A 17,597-nucleotide genomic window follows, 5' to 3' on the forward strand; every position below is an offset into this window, starting at 1 on the left:
CAAGGTTACCATTTATGAGAAGGTTTGGTTCCTACAGTGAGTTGTTTTATTTTTGCAAATTTTATGATGCTGGAGAATAACTAAATAAATAAATTAGCTAATTAAAATAAAATGTGACTTGTGCCCAAAATTTTGCACAAGCCATATTTTAAAAAATGTTAAATGTTGAATTCATCAAATAAGCAGTAATTGTGCATCAGACGTGCAGAAGTGTGTTCTCTGAAGAGGATGTGTACTGCAATATGCTTTGCTGTGACTGCAATATGCACTTACAATGCGCCTGAATTTACCGATTTACTAAGACTGCAGCTTATCAAGCAAACTGCACTCAGCCCCGCCCACTTACTCTCTCTGGTGATACTCAGGGTTTAAAAGAGGCAGTGAAATAATGGAGCCGTCAACAAACTCGAGAAGAAGAAAATGAAAGTTCGGTGATTAGAGAGACACAGAGCCCCACTGGTGACATCCTGTATACATAACAATAATGCGTGACCATGACTTAGTAAGGCTTGAGAACAAGATCCTACTGTGTGGCCATGACTTAGTAAGGCTTGGGAATGAGATAATTAAGTCATGGCTACAACTTAGTAAGGCATGGGAACGTGATCCTAATGCGTGGCTGTGACTTAGCAAGGCATGGGAACAAGATAATTAAGTCATTGCCACAACTTCGTTAGGCATGAGAATGAGATACTAATGCATGGCCATGACTTAGTAAGGCATGGGAACAAGATAATTAAGTCATGGCCACAACTTAGTAAGGCATGGGAACGAGATCCTAATGCATGGCCTTGACTTAGTAAGGCATGGGAACAAGATAATTAAGTCGTTGCCACAACTTAGTTAGGCATGAGAATGAGATCCTAATGCATGGCCACAACTTAGGAAGACATGGGAATGAGATCCTAATGCATGGCCATGATTTAGTAAGGCATGGGAGCAAGATCCTAATGCATGGCCATGACTTAGTAAGGCATGGGAACAAGATCCTAATGCGTGGCTGTGACTTAGTAAGGCATGAGAAAAAAAATAGTTAAGTCATGGCCATGACTTAGTATGGCGTGGGAACAAGACGATTAAGTCATGGCCTTGACTTAGTAAGGCATGGGAATGAGATCCTAATGCATGGGCATGACTTAGTAAGGCATGGGAACGAGATCCTAATGCGTGGCCACGACTAAGTAAGGCGTGGGAACGATATCCTAATGCATGGCCACGACTTAGTAAGGCATGGGAATGAGAACCTACTTAGGCATGGGGATGAGATCCTAATGTGTGTCCACGACAAGATCCCACAACATGGGAAGAAGATAATTAAGTTGTGGCCACAACTTAGTAAGGTGTGGGAACGAGATCCTAATGCATGGCCATGACTTAGTAAGGCGTGAGAACAAGATAATTAAGTTGTGACCACGACTTAGTAAGGCATGGGAACAAGCTAAGTCGTGGCCACGACTTAGTAAGGCATGGGAACGAAATTCTAATGCGTGGCCACAACTTAGTAAAGCGTGAGAACGAGATGCTAATGTGTGGCCACGACTTAGTAAGGCATGATCTCATTCCCACGCCTTACTAAGTGGTGGCCACGACTTAATTATCTCATTCACATGCCTTATTAAGTCGTGGCATTTTTTCATTTATACGGGATGTCACCAGCAGGGCTCCGTAGAGGGTGGAGTTGAAATTTCACTGAAATTTTTTTCCGTCAAAATGTTCTTCAAGGGTGTTAATTTACTGTTAATTACTAAGACAATAGATTTTGTGTAATAATAACAGACTGCATGCACATATTGCATCACAACATCGTTTACCTCATGTCTTTTCACTGACCTACGTCTGGACTTGAGAGTTTATACAGTGCTATTCTGATGGTAAACGTGTTTGAGATCTGCTATATTGGCTGTCATAGTTAAAGTATCTCAATACGAAGACACTAATACAAATGTACACTGCGGAGGAAAATCAACCCAAAACCGGCAGCCGTGAGTCGCTCAAACTTTGGAAAATCGAGTGGAAGGTGTAACATTTCCACACTCTCCCAACTTTTTTGCATGGCCCTCCCTCCCTCCCTCCCTCATTTTGCGTTTTTCCATGCACACGGCCCATAAATTACACTCGTGCCAGTTTCGTAGAAAACACGCAAACAAAAAGCATCTGATTTGCACCTGAAACCGGCAAAAAAGGCTACAACAGACCCTATATGTTCATGCTTTCCTCAAACTGGAGACCTTCAGTCCCAACAAAGGGATTAATACAAACAAGCACACACATTGCATTAAGAGTGCTAAAGGGTGTGTGCTAGGTGTGTGTTCTGCTTTACAGCGTGGAGGGGATGTGCTGATGGGACCGGTGTGCCCAGAGGGAGTGTGACAGAAAGGTGGTGTGGAATGAAGGCGGTCGGTGATGTTCTCTGCTTTTAGCTCAAGACATCACACACCTTCTCACATCCTTCCACACCGCTGTCAGCTGCTCACACACATGACCACCTGGACGGTCACACCCCCCCAGAGGCGTCTGCTGTGCACTGTGTGGTCTTGTGCTCTACTGTACTCGTTCAACTCTGCATAACAGCACATATTATTGACTGGTATGGTCAAATATGTTTCATGGTGTATAGATTAATCATTTTGCCCACCCCCAGATATAACACACTTCATTTATATAACCGACTGACGCATTTGAATTACATATATACAAAATAAATTGTAGCAAAGTGGTCTAATTGAATTGTTGGATTTAAATCTAAATAATCATAATCAGATTAAATTGTTAACAGATTTACAGGCAGAGTTTATGTACTCTGCATGTACTGAGCTGCCTGAGCAGGACGTTTGATCGTGTGTCTCAGTGTCCCTGCCGTTCAGTTACCCTCCACTCTGAGCATCCCACAGTCCCCACAGCTCTAGAAAAACAACCAGCTCTTCTTCATATTCATCATCATCATCATCATTAATCAGTAACCAGCTCACAGCAGGGAGTTAGAGATGAACTCAGATCTACTGAGGCCAGTGAAGAAACCAGGCTGGACAGGAAGTTGAATACATGAGGGAATGAATCAGTGAAGAGGCAAATGTGGTAAATATAGATAGAGAAAGAAAGAAATACACAAAAGAATAAAACCAAGTAAGAAAGATCAAAATGTATTTAGAGAGGAAGAAGGAAAGATTAAAGGAAAAACAGAAAAAAAGAAAGATAGAAAGAAAGAAAGAAAGAAAAAGATGCATCTGTGTTAATAACAAAAAGTTGCAAAAGTGTGATAGAAAGAAAAAGTTATAAGGAGAGATTCAAGCAACTGTTAACAAAAGATAGATAGATAGATAGATAGATAGATAGATAGATAGATATTATAGTACTTACTCAGTAAGAAGAAAAGATAAAGAATTAAAGAAAGAAAGAAATTAAGTATTTAATAAAGTAAGAAGTAAAGTATTAGAAAAAGCAAGATACAAAAGCAAAGAAAGAGTGAAAGATAATAAAGTATTTAATAAAGTAATGCAATATTTAATAAAGTATGAAGGAAATATTAAGTATGAAAGAATATTAAAGAACGAAAGAAAGGAAGATACAAAAGTATTAAAGAAAGAAAGAAAGAAAGAAAAAGAAAAATAGAAAAGTTTTAAGTTCATAATCTTATCTGAAGTCCAGGTAAGAAAACAGTATAAGAGAAACATCCTAACTACACCAGATGTCCTAAATTCTGTCCTAAAGAAACAAAGAAAGAAAGAAAGAATGAATGAAACATGCAAAAGTTGAAAGGAAAGAGTCTCAGGAGTCCATAACTGCTCTCTCTCTCTCTCTCTCTCTCTCTCTCTCTCTCTCTCTCTCTCTCTCTCTGTTCTTACTCTTATTTTAATTATTTTAATTATATTCCTTTTTCTCTGGATTTTTATTTTGGATGTTTACTGTGTGCTGTAATAAACAGTGATATGTGTTGGTGGTCAGATCTGTTTCCAGTGTAAAACTGACCAGTGTGAAGAAGAACTTCACAGAGAAAGACTTCAGTTTTTACACTTCACTGAGGGACAGGAGGGCGTGAGCACCAGGAGCACGGAACGCGCCGTGGTGCGCCGCAGTCTGTGCTCACAATGCACCTGAAATAGTGTTGATTTATTAAGACTGCAGCTCATCACTCAAACTGTGCGTGTGTAGCCCCGCCCACTGACTGCTCACTCAGCAGAGTATAAAAGGCAGCAGGGCTGGATTTCCATTCTGTGACCCTCAGCTGTGAAGAAACTGAGACCCCCTCAGAAGAACATATCAAAGAGGCTTAAAGAGGCTGCCTGCTTTGTGGAGGTGACTGGAGTGAGATTTTCCGGTGACTGGAGTGAGATTTTCCGGTGACTGGAGTGAGACTTTGTTCATTTGAAAGTGCGTATGTATTATCACACTGCTTAAAACAGTCATTTAAACCACAGCTCATAGTCATTAGCCTGTAGAGCCACGTTTCTCATATCAGCTCACTCACCTTTCACAGAGGAGAGAAAACTCACTCACTGTCTGCTCCATATTATAATACTTAGATGAAGCATCAAGTAAGGTGTCGGAAGGTTTGGTGCGTCATGGCAGTTCACTATTGGAGCTGTCGTTTGGCGCCGCCCTGCATGGAGCTAAGCGGAACTGCAAAGCAACCACATTCTTTCCTCCTCGGATTAAGTGTGAAAATTGGCAGCTTTGCAGAACGAAATATGCAGCCTATTAAACAAACTTCATGTTTGATAGTCTCACGCAGCCAGTGATGATTTCAGAACGAGAACATCTGCGGACAGCTGTGAGAAATTTTGCTTGTGGGTGGGAACATTTTTGTGAAATTTCCAAACCAGTCCAATCCCTCGTGAAGGCCGAGCTCAAAGTAGGGGGCGCTGGTGCGCTCATCAGCATTGTCAAGTAAACAGCAAGCTTGTCGTTGGCCCATGGACGTAACATAAGTTAGCACGGTTCAAAAGTCCTCCCAAAAAACTCCAGTTTAGCATGTGGACGTGTGGGGCGATTAGATTGGATACTTTAATGTGACGAATGTGCTGTATTCCACTGCATGTGCGCCATCATTCAGCGTTACTCTAGCAACAGCGCCGAACAGAAGTTAAAGTCTGTAAACACTGGAAAAGCAACACATCTCACCCTTTTCCCCTTTATCTCACTCTTATAATGAACAGCTGAGAGCTGTTCAGAGTTAATTATCTTCGCAGCAAAGGCTGTGCACTCATATTGCAGAAACATCATGACATATTTTGTCATCGCACAGACGTACCACTGGTTCTGAGAGTTTAAGGCACATTATTCTGATAAAAAAAACACGTTTGAGGCTTCGTCAAACTGCTAAATCTGCTGATGTTGTTCAAAAGAAGTCTCAATAATTTTTGAGACCCTAAAGCAAAATTACGGTATGAAAACGCAGATCCCTACCAAACTGCCTGTAGTAAATCAAGCGGGATATGTAAAAGTCACACGTAATATCTCTTCTTTTTGCGTGACCCTCGCACATTTTGCGTGACCCTCCTTTGAACGCATATGCATGAGAAAGAGCATCACGTTTTGTGTTTTACCATAAACCGAGCATATAGGCTTACACGCCAGTTTAACACACAATCAGAATGCGTCCGATTTGCACCTGAAACAGCTGGATCTCCGCATGCTTAGCTGTTTGGCTTCTTATGCTCCCCTAATGGAAGCTCCAGTCCTCCTTTTCCATTACGGCCCATTGAGAATTCAGCTAGCGACAATAAGCCTGTTACTGCTGGAGCGCTAATTCAATCTATCAAAGCAGTACCTTTCCACATCACTGTTGGGGAAGAAAAGCAAGGCTCTATGACGTGCCGTAAATGGAGATGTCTTAAGCGGCTGTCAGGGCGTTTAAACTCAGTCTTTCGCCGCCGAACGGCCGCTTATGGTCAGACAAAAACGGTTTATCTTCAGCGGAGCAGGACGGCTAATCCGGACAGCTTCCTCTTTCTGAAAAAGATTCCCCACTAATACCCTGCTTTCGGTTCTCCGACAGCCTGCCGTGGAAGATGAATTGAATTCGTGGTGTGTGACAGCAGGTGGAAGTGACGGAGCTCCACCTTCGGGTGCTCTGTGATTAGAGGCCACAGGGGATCAAAAGCAGCCACTTTGGTTCCACTTCTGATCACTCGATTCATCTCCCAAGAGCGTGGCAGCTCAGCAATAAGGACTTTAAGCAGTGACGGCTGCAGGGTCAGCGACAGCGACCAGAAATAAATCTACATTAGCCGTGGAAATCAGAGTCGCTAAGCAACAATGCTAGCGTGACGGCGGAGTGGACGGTTTGAATTTGCGCTAGCTAAGATGAATGTCATTCAGAAAAGCAGGACGATGCTTCGGTGGCCAGAATATCTCTACAGAGAAGCTCATCCTGTTTCTCTTATTAGGGATAAAGTTTGTCAACTAACTAGTTCACTTAGCTAGTTAGCTTTAGAACAGACGTTCATTATATACACTTATGCACAAAACATGGTTCTTCAAGGGTTCTTTAGTAAAGGCAATAGTTCTGTCTAGAACCATGAGTCCTATATAGTACCGTTTACATGCTTAAAACGTTCTTTGCTTGGTAAACCAGTTCTTCAGATAGATGGAGAATGTGTTGTAAATGGTTCAACGTAGCAACAAAAAGGGTTACCAGCTTGACAACAGCAGAACCCTTTTTGGTGCTATATAGAACCGTTTTCAAAACGTCAATATCAATATGAAGAACCATTTCACCGTGCAACAAACCTTGTAAGCATGCAGATCATTCTGTATAGAATTCACGGTTCTATATAGAACCATTGCCTTTACTAAAGAACCCTTGAGGAACAACCCTTTTTAAGCGTAGTCTAAAAATATCCATTTTTGTTGATTTTCTAAGCGAAAATAAGTCAACACATCCTCTACAGAGAACACACCTCTTAAATATGGTATTTTTCTTCACATTTTTTGCACAATTTATATTTATTTGCTGAGCTTAACGAAAAAATAATAAAATAAATAAAATGTGCCATAATTTTGCACAGGCCACATTTAATTAGAGGTGAACAACATGACGCTAACACCAACTCACAATACCTTTAATGATACATATGTCACTTTTCTGACATCTTACTTTATTAAAATGTTGAAATGGACAAAAAAGGACCAGCGTTCCCACATTTTAAAAATATTATTAAAAACTGTGAGTACAATGAATTTATTCAGCATTTCCCACACTGCACTGCACTAAATGCAATTAAACAGGACTAAGTATGTTCTCTTTGCAATGAAACTTGCAGCTGGTCTGTATTCCAGAAGTAAGGATTTGACCAGAAAAGCAAATTGTGCCATATTGTGACATCATTTATCATTTATCATCATTATCATAAAAGTTGTAATACTACATTAATTTTTTTCCCCAATATCTTAAATTCAGTAAATAAACAGTAATAGTGTATTAGAATGTGCAGTAGTGTGTTCTCTGTAGAGGATGTGTTCACTAATTTTCACTGAGAAAATCAGGGGTTCACCTCTCTCCACTGTATAAGCCACCTGAAGATGATGCACCATATGTTGCATCTTCAGGAAAATGCGCATAACTTTTACCAACGTTTCAAAAATGTGCTTAAAATTTGCAAAAGGCTTAAATGGAAACCCAACTAGCTTCTTAAGAGCAGTGCTAGTCACTGAAACAAAGCACTGCTCTTAAGAAGCAGCAAAGCTATTTGACTGCTAATAGCGCCCCCTTAAGGACAATCCTCTGCCTGTTGAACGTGAGGTTGATGAGGTGCTTTTGGTTTATTGAACTTAGTTTCACTTGGAAAATCAACAAAAACATGCCATATATATGTGTATATATAAATATATATATAGGAAACAAACCTGAGTCCAACTTGAGCCCAATATTATACGTAAAAATTGTCCGGAACCCAGATATTTTGTCGGACCCCACTAGGCTATTTATTTATTTATGTATTTATTAATGATCATTAATTAACCGATTAATTCATTCATTCATTTTGCTGCAGCAGAATCTATAAAAGGACTGATCGGTTTAAGGACTCATTCTTCCCGTCCTGGAGAGCTCCGCTGTGATAAATGATTTATGAATGACTTCCATTTATTTTGCTATTAAATGAATTCATAATCAATGCTGTGGTCAGAGATAAAAAAACAGAGCCTCATAGCTCTTTATTTCTCTCTCTGTCTGTCTCCCTCTCTCTCTCTCTCTCTCTCTCTTTCTCTGTCCATTTCACATTTGTTATGTCTCCTAGGGGAAAGATGCAACAAAGAGGAAGTGAGCCTGACCGCTCAGCCACCAGATCAGAATAAAGAGAAATTTCTATATAATAAATAACATTAAAAAACACATCAATTCCAAATATAACCATTTGTTTAGCACTCTGCACTGTTAGCCAGCCATCAGTGGTGGTGTAAAATGTAGGACAAAAAAAAATCAGAAAAAAGGGAAATAACTTCAGGAAGGCCCACACATTAAAACAACAAATAGAAGATACTAAAAAACAAACAAAAAGGAAGGAAAATGACAAAAACACTACCCTCACTACTCTGGCCTTAAACAAGGTCAAACAAATGAGGCCACCCAAACATTCCCTGTATCTCAAAAGAACATAGAAAGAATTCAAACGTGATGTTTCATTGGCCCACGTGTGCATGTAGGCCAGCAAATCACAGCGAACAAGTCTTTCCTCACTAACAGAGAGCAGTGCGTAGAAAGGGCCTTTTGTAGCCGGCGCCAACTGGAGCAGCAAATCACGTGCCGGGGAAGGCGTGACATCAGTCATGCAGCAACATCACCCGGGGAACACACAGCCGAACACAAAGGACAGAAAAGCACACGGGACTTAACACATTTTTACAGACCTCAGCTGTAGACGTTTGCAGATGGAGAGCGAGTCTGCGAGTTTACACCATCTCTCCTCTTTTAGAATCCAACACGAACTTTCTGTTTAGACTTTGTAATTAAAACGTAGCTGCAGGTTATCCGAACGTCGTCAGTCTTAGAGTAAACGTGCTGTGCTTTACAGGCTCTGTATGTAGCAGTAATTTAAAGGTGAGGTGAGACATTTTAAGATGGTAGTGTAGGGATGAGGTTATACGTGGTTCAAGTGTGTGAAAGTGGCACAGTGAGTAATCATCAGGGACACACAGCAGCTGTTCTGAGGATATTTTTTCATCTGAGTGATCCAGCTTTGTCTTCTGGAGGTTATTAAAGTGAATTCCCCCCTTAAAATCAAACACAACTTCTCCCTGTAGAAGCCACTTGTGTCCTCATTAGGTAATGTCTTACATCTGTGTGAACTTTCACGGCTCCAGGGTTGAATACCTATGCCAACAGAAGTTGGCGATTTTTCTCACACAGTATTCTCTTACGTAGAATCTTACTTGAAATGAATTCATTTTCAGGGTCAGTCTTTTAAACTTAAATGTGACACAACACAAAATATCAAAGTGTCATTTGAAATCCAGACCAATCTGATGACTTTTAAGGGGGTTGTGCACCACCGTTAGCTTAGCAATAGCATAATATCAGAAATCCTACCTATTCATGATAAACTTCTGTGTTAATGTAATAATGTAAGATGTGTAGCTAAATAAGGTCACATAGAGCTCCCGAGTGGCGCAACCGTCTAAGCGTTGGCCCTATCATCAGGAGATCGCGAGTTCAATCCCTGGTGATGCTATAGCCATCTGTAGCCAGGAGTCCAAGAGAGCACAATTGGCCTCGCTCTCTGAGTGGGTAGGATGGCCCCTCCCTCCCCCCCCCCATCACTTAACGTGATGCTAGTCAGCGCAGCCGTCTGTTAGCTGATGTAACAGATCTGGCGGTTGGCGCTTTCCTCCGAGCGCGTTCGGCTGTCCAGTGACGTTGCGTGAGCGGCAGTTCGAAAAGATGCGGTGGTTGGCTTCACAGGTCTTGGAGGAAGCCTGTGTTAGCCTTCGGCCTCCTAGCGTTGATGGTATCGTGTGACTGGGGGAGTCCTAACTAGCGGGTGGAATTGGAGACGACTAAATTTGGGGAGAAAATCGGGTAAAAATCCCCCAAAAAAATAAAAAATAAAAATTAAGGTCATGTAGAAATGATGATGTATTTTTATGTATATTTTTGATGGAAAAGCCAGAAATAAAAAAAAAACATTTTTATGTTTAGACGAGGTGGAAAAGTTGGTTTATAGACACTGTCTGTGTTTACATGCAAAGATTTTTGCAAATTCGATCGAATACATTTCTATTACAGATTAAGACTGAGGTGTTTATATTCCCACTCTATTCAACAATCTGATGCTCACTACAAGTAATCTGATCAAGAATTACCCGCATGCATAGAGAACCACTTAGTGTAGACGTTACCATGACAACCAGCATCACGCAAGTCCAGTCAGAGGACGCGACCAAACATGTCCAGAACGTACTTAAACTTTCCGATTGGGAATGTAATCAGATACAGGCGTTTACATGGTTATTATTCTTCTATTTAACGGATTATTTACACGATTACCCACCTCGTTCAGTCGGATAGAAACCGTATTCCGAATGGCCTCAATCGCACTCGACCACATGGACATATTCTATTCTGATTAAGCTATTAGTCGGATTATTAACGGATTATCAGGCTGCATATAAATGTGGCTAATGCTGATGGGAATAGATTTTTGAATGAGTGTTGTGATAGCAGGAACAGAGGTAAAGTGTTTGGTGCTACATTCGTCAGAACTGCTGCGGTGATGACTGCAGGGGTTCGGTGGGTGATGGCGAAGTTGGAATTATTACGTATCGAGATGTAATAAAAGTTCACAGGCCTCCGTTGTATATGCCACGCACAGTGAGCTGGACTCCTGTCGTGTTGCATCATCTTCAGGATCTTGTGCATAATTGCTGTGATGAAAGCACTTATTATTTATTTATATAAAATTTGTGAAATGGAAACCCAACTAGCGTCACTGATACAAAGCACTGCTCTTAAGAATCAGCAAAGCTATTTGACTGCTAATAGCGCCCCCTTCAGGACAGTCTTCTGCCTACTGAATGTGAGGTTGATGAGGTGCTTTGGGTGTAAAATTGTTATTGAAAAAAGGCACAATACAAATTTGTAGTTGAAGTCTTGATGCGAAAACTGGTTGGTCCACAGTTTGTTTACAGGTTGACCTGCACAGGTGCAACGGTTCCAGTGTTGACATCCTGAAGGCTTTTGATGCTCTAAATCACCCAAACTGCAGCGTATTAAGATTCCACCCTTTTCCCTCTCCTTCAGCTTCCTCCCTCTAGAAGCAGTTTTACAAAGTGTAATTCCTGCATCTGGCTTAGTAACCTGTGATAGAGAGACAAAGAGAGAGGGAGAGAGAGAGAGAGAGAGAGAGAGAGAGGGAGATTGTGCTGAGGGCAGCAAATGTGAGTGCTGTTGAGAATTAAACACATTTTTCCTTCCTCCTTTCCTCGACACCCTCTGTCTGTCTCTCTCTCTCTCTCTCTCTCTCTCTCTCTCTCTGCGGTGCTGTTTGAGGGATGATGAAAAGAGTTCTCTGTTGGGTGTGCTCCTCTCTCCGCCCCCCTCAGAGAGCTTTGATTAATCATACGTCTGATTCTACCTGCGTCCACTGACTTTTAATCATCTCTCTCTCTCCCTCTCTCTCTCTCTCTCTCTCTCACACTCTCACTTTTTCCTTTGACTCATTCTCTCTTTCTCGTTATATCTCTCTCCCTGTCTCTCTCACACACTTTTTCTTTTTACTCTCTTTTTCTCTTTTTAATTTCTCTCTCTCTCCAATTCTTATTTTGTTTCTCGCTCCCCTTTGTCCTTTTTCCTCTCACTATCTAAATTTCTTGTCTCTGTCTCTCTCTCTCTCTCTCTCCCCTTCACTTTCTTTTTTCCTCTCACTATCTCAATTTCTTGTCTCTGTCTCTCTCTCTCTCTCTCTCCCCTTCACTTTCTTTTTTCCTCTCACTATCTCAATTTCTTGTCTCTGTCTCTCTCTCTCTTTCTCTCTCTTTCTCTCTCTCTCCCCTTCACTTTCTTTTTTTCTCTCACTATCTCAACTTCTTGTCTCTCTCTCTCTCTCTCTCTCTCTCTCTCCTCAGTGGATTATCCTATGTCTAGTCTCTTCAGAATGTCTGTAAAAAGTGAATAACTCGGCCGTTTTGACTGGTAGTTAAATTAAGCAGAAAGGTGAAAGGTGGTCTCTGAGTTTCACTGAAGTATGTGTGTTTGTGAAGTGTTCATCTTGCTGTTTGTGTGTGTGTGTGTGTGTGTGTGTGTGTGTGTGTGACTGTTTATATGAGGTGGTCTCTGCGTATGTGTGTGTGTGTAAGTGTGTGTAGGTGGTTGTATTCTCTCTGTTAAGCCCCCTTGGATCTCAGTGCTGTGTTTAATGTTCAGATTAAAGCTTCTCTGCCTTTTACAGCCTTTAATCTCCACAGATTACACCACTAAACACCCTCCCGCTAAGTACTGTTAATGCAAAACAACACCACTTTACACACACACACACACACACACACACACACACACACACACACACACACAACCACCTTCTTGCGTAGTACACACACAAGGCTGAACAGATCTAAATGACTACATGGTCAAGTGACTGAGTGGGACTATAACAGCACCACCATGAAGTACGTACAGGCCAGTTCATACAGATCAAAGGAAAAATCAACATGAGCATTTTAGGTGTTGGCCCACCATGCAGAGACGGTCACAAGACGATTCTTGCAAGTCTGAGTCGAGTCTTGAGTCACTAAGATGTGTGAGTCAGAGTTGAGTCTCAAGTCTCTGTGATGCAAGTCTAAGTCAAGTCTGGAGTCTCTGAGATGAGAGTCTGAGTTGATCTCGAGTCTCTGAGATGTGAGTCCAACTCGAGTCTCGAGTCTCTGAGATGAGTCGAGTCTTGTGTCTCTGGAGTTAAAGTCTGAGTTGAGTCTTGAGTCACTAAGATGTGTGAGTCAGAGTTGAGTCTTGTGTCTCTGGAGTGCGAGTCTGAGTCAAGTCTTGAATCTCTGTGATTATAGTCCGAGTAGAGGCTCAAGTCACTGAGGTGTGAGTCTAAGTCAGGTCTGGAGTCTCTGAGGTGCGAGTCTGAGCCAAGTCTTGAGTCTCTGAGGTGTGAGTCCAAGTCAAGTCTCGAGTCTCTGAGGTGCGAGTCTGAGTTGAGTCTCAAGTCCCTGGGGTGAAAGTTTGAGTCATGTTTTGTGTCTCTAGAATGCAAGTCCAAGTCTTGAACCTCTGAGGTGGTCTGAGTCGATTTTTGAGTCTCTAAGGTGTGAATCTGAGTTGAGTCTCGAGTCTCTGGGTTGAAAGTTTGAGTCAAGGTTTATGTATCTAGAGTGCAAGTTTGAGTCAAGTCTCAAGTCTCTGAGGTGCGAGTCTGAATTGAGTTTCAAGTTTTTGAGGTGCGAGTCTGAGTTGAGTTTTGAAGGTGCGAGTCTGAGTCGAGTCTCGTGTCTCTGATACCCAGACAGCCCTTCTAATTAGCGAATTCAGCTCCTTTAATGTGCCTCCATCACTAACACAGGAGTTCAGTTGTATAATCTTCATAGAAAAGCATTGACCAATAGAATAGGATGGTCCGGAGCAGCGTTCCGAAGCCGGTCATCAGCCAGAGGGAAATAAACAGCTACGTTTCCATAGACTTTCTGTCCAAATTGCAAGCTGATAAATGAAAATGCGAAAAAATTGCAATTACAGCTACCAGCTTGTTTCCATCACGCTGATTTTTAGCGATAACATAATGATGTCATTTCCTCCAACAAGCTGTCATCACATACCGTTTGGATTGTTGATGAATAACGTTGCATTTGACGTGTTCATCTCTGTTTTAATGCATGCTGCAACTTGTGTAGCTTTAAATGATTTTCTCACCAGTTTTGAATTCATATCTTAAAATTATGACTTACATTGTCAAAATAATGTTTTATTTTCTCAAATGTTTGCCCCACTATCTCAAAATCTTAGTCTTAGTATCACAAAATAATGACTTATCCCAAAATAATTACTTCCTTGAATTTTCATATGTCATTATTTTGACATAGTAAGTCATTATTTTGAGATACTAAGTCAAACAGACAGTTGTTGCATATGTTTCGGTTTATCGATAAATAAAGTTCTCCATAATGTATTTTATTTTTATTATTGTTAATTGTTGAATAAGTGAAACCAATACTACTACTACTACTTCTAATAATAATAATAATAATAATAATAATAATGATAATGATAAGGATAAGGATAAGGTACGTCCATCAGCCTGTTGTTAACATCAGCCTACTGGTGTTCGATAACAGTTTTTTTGTTGTTTTTGTTTTATGTTTTCCACCAAATATGCTCTTTTATGTTAATGTGATGTTATCAGTTATGTAAAAATGAATCAGAAGAACATCCTCATATTCTGATTTGTTTTTCCTTTTGCAGTTTAATTTTGTGGGTAAACTGCTGGGTCCCCGCGGCAACTCGCTAAAGAGGCTACAGGAAGACACACTGACCAAGATGTCCATCCTGGGCAAAGGATCCATGAGAGATAAAGAGAAGGTGAGCACTTATTCTCGACTTCTCTCGCTCTTTTTCTGGAAACCTCTGTGATGATGAACAGCAGTAAAACAGCGGTTGACGGGGTGACGGCGGGGGGATCCGCTGCCCTCAGAGCCAAGACTCACTGGCCAAGGTGCTGAAATAGCAACTGGCTTCTCGTTTCAGCACCTTGGCCAGCGGCCGGCGATTCTGGGACTGTTTAGGCTGGAGGGCAGCGGATCCCCCCGCAGTCCCAATACGCATGAGTCACTATACGGAAAGTCTATCATCTCCTGAAAGGGGTTTCTCTGCTGTTTCCTGCTGTGTGTGTGTCTCTGATCTCATGTTAGAGGTGAGAAAAAGCCTCAGTGGTAAGTTTCTCTGTACTTCTGTCATGTTTGGAATAATAAGCTGTCTCCGATAGGCTGTTCCCAATCAGCTATTCCTTTATATCATATATATATATATATATATATATATATCATATTATATTAAAGATTCTGAGACTATTCCTCCACACAGACTCTTTCAAGACCCTTCAGATTCCGAGGTCCACACTGTGGACTGTCCTCTTCAGCTCATCCTACAGGTTTTCTGTGGAGATTAGGTCAGGGGACTAGGACGGCCATGGCTAAACCTCAATTCTGTGGTCAGTGAACCATTTCTGTGTTGATTTTGAGGTGTGTTTTGGATCATTGTCATGCTGGAAGATCCAACTGGGGCCCAGTTTAAGCTTCCTGGCTGAGGCAGTCCTGGTTTTGATTTTATTACTCCTGGTACTTGATGGAGTCTGAGATACCGTGTACCCAGAATAATGACTTACTATTTCAAAATAATGAATTAGTTTCTCAAAATTTAGAAACAATTGCTTGATTTCTCACAATTTTGACTTATCTCAATATACTATCTTATTTTCTCAAATATTTGACTTCTAAATTTCAAAATTATTATTTTTTTTCCATACTTGGACTCAGTACCTCAAAATAATAACTTATTATCTCAAAATAATTGTTTCTTTAGGTTTTATACATCATTATTTTAAAATATCAGGTCATTGGGCCTCAGTCGCCAACCATTCTTAAGAAGAAACTTCTTCTCAAAATAAACACACAGTATTTACGAAGATTCGGACATTCAACAGTGTTTTCTTACTTAGGGAAGAACAGAATCTACACACACTCAAGAGCACATTTAAGAACAACTTTGGAAGATATTGGTGAGTGAGGCCCAATGATTTGACATACTGCAGCCAGAAACAGAGAAGAAGAAAAAAACAGCTGAATTTTTTCTGCTCCTGCCAATGCTGGGGGTATACGGTTATACATAGAACCAAAAGAGTTCTTCTGTTTTTTACAAGACATATGCAATACATATGCAACACATTCTGCATCAATCTGAAGAACCATTTCACCATGCAAAGAACCATTTAACCATGCAAATAGTTCCGTAAAGCACTCATGGTTCTAAATATTACCTTTACCGAAGAACAATCTTTTTTAAGTGTGTAGGCAGAGACGATCTGCTTCCCTGTGCATTTACCGCTCCATGTCAGTGATGTCTTGTATGTCACCCCCTATCACGCTATGAAGAGCTTGATAGTTATCAGGGAGAACAGGTAAATGTGGCGTATCTCACCTCTGCTGTGGCTGCTCTTGGCAAATGTTCCCCCATTAAAACTAAGAGTGTTTTGCAGAATAACTATACAGGTCATTATTCAATAGATAGAGAGCTCTAACTGATACTGGAATACATCAGCTCATTATTGTCAAGTCTGTGTAAGTGTGTGTGTGTGTGTGTGTGTGTGTGTGTGTGTGTGTGTGTGTGTGTGTGTCTGGCCTGGTTAGATCAGTCTCTGCGGAGCCCAGATGACAGTCGTGATATCGTCTGGTGGAAGTTTCCGGTCCATTGTGGCCGGCCTCTCTTTGTGCTCGATTGCATCAGCTCATGGCACTAATAGCTTTCAGTGGGTTATCACTTCATTTCCACAAGCCCAAGCTGAGCGCTGAGCGGCACAGAATTTTTGGAACTGATACTTTTTTACTCCTGCTTGAAGTGGTTTTAATAGCTACTTTTACTCCTGCTTGAAGTGGTTTTAATAGCTACTTTTACTCCTGCTTGAAGTGGTTTTAATAGCTACTTTTACTCCTGCTTGAAGTGGTTTTAATAGCTACTTTTACTCCTACTTGAGTTGGTGTTTAATAGCTACTTTTACTCCTACCTGAGTTGGTGCTTGATAGCTACTTTTACTCCTACTTGAGTTGGTGTTTAATAGCTACTTTTACTCCTACTTGAGTTGGTGTTTGAAAGCTACTTTTACTCCTACTTGAGTTGGTGTTTGATAGCTACTTTTACTCCTACTTGAGTTGGTGTTTAATAGCTACTTTTACTCCTACCTGAGTTGGTGTTTAATAGCTACTTTTACTCCTACTTGAGTTGGTGTTTAATAGCTACTTTTACTCCTACCTGAGTTGGTGTTTAATAGCTACTTTTACTCCTACCTGAGTTGGTGCTTGATAGCTACTTTTACTCCTACTTGAGTTGGTGTTTGATAGCTACTTTTACTCCTACTTGAGTTGGTGTTTGAAAGCTACTTTTACTCCTACCTGAGTTGGTGCTTGATAGCTACTTTTACTCCTACTTGAGTTGGTGTTTGAAAGCTACTTTTACTCCTACTTGAGTTGGTGTTTGAAAGCTACTTTTACTCCTGCTTGAGTTGGTGTTTGATAGCTACTTTTATTCCTACTTGAGTTGGTGTTTGATAGCTACTTTTATTCCTGCTTGAGTTGGTGTTTGAAAGCTACTTTTACTCCTACTTGAGTTGGTGTTTGATAGCTACTGTTACTCCTACTTGAGTTGGTGTTTAATAGCTACTTTTACTCCTACCTGAGTTGGTGCTTGATAGCTACTTTTACTCCTACTTGAGTTGGTGTTTAATAGCTACTTTTACTCCTACTTGAGTTGGTGTTTGATAGCTACTTTTACTCCTACTTGAGTTGGTGTTTAATAGCTACGTTTACTCCTACTTGAGTTGGTGTTTAATAGCTACTTTTACTCCTACCTGAGTTGGTGTTTAATAGCTACTTTTACTCCTACTTGAGTTGGTGCTTGA

General features: G+C 40.8%; 1 protein-coding gene across 1 annotated transcript in view; it reads left to right on the top strand.

The window, feature by feature from the left end:
* The window catches only part of khdrbs3 (KH domain containing, RNA binding, signal transduction associated 3), a 208,255-nt gene that overhangs the window by 112,813 nt on the left and 77,845 nt on the right, over positions 1-17,597 (top strand). Inside the window, exon 3 of the mRNA XM_036576723.1 lies at positions 14,393-14,509. Within this exon, the coding sequence (XP_036432616.1) occupies positions 14,393-14,509 (117 nt within the window). The remainder of the gene's footprint in view (positions 1-14,392; positions 14,510-17,597) is intronic.

This window comes from Colossoma macropomum, unplaced genomic scaffold, assembly GCF_904425465.1.
Source record: "Colossoma macropomum unplaced genomic scaffold, Colossoma_macropomum, whole genome shotgun sequence".
In the NCBI taxonomy this organism is placed as follows: Eukaryota; Metazoa; Chordata; class Actinopteri; order Characiformes; family Serrasalmidae; genus Colossoma; species Colossoma macropomum.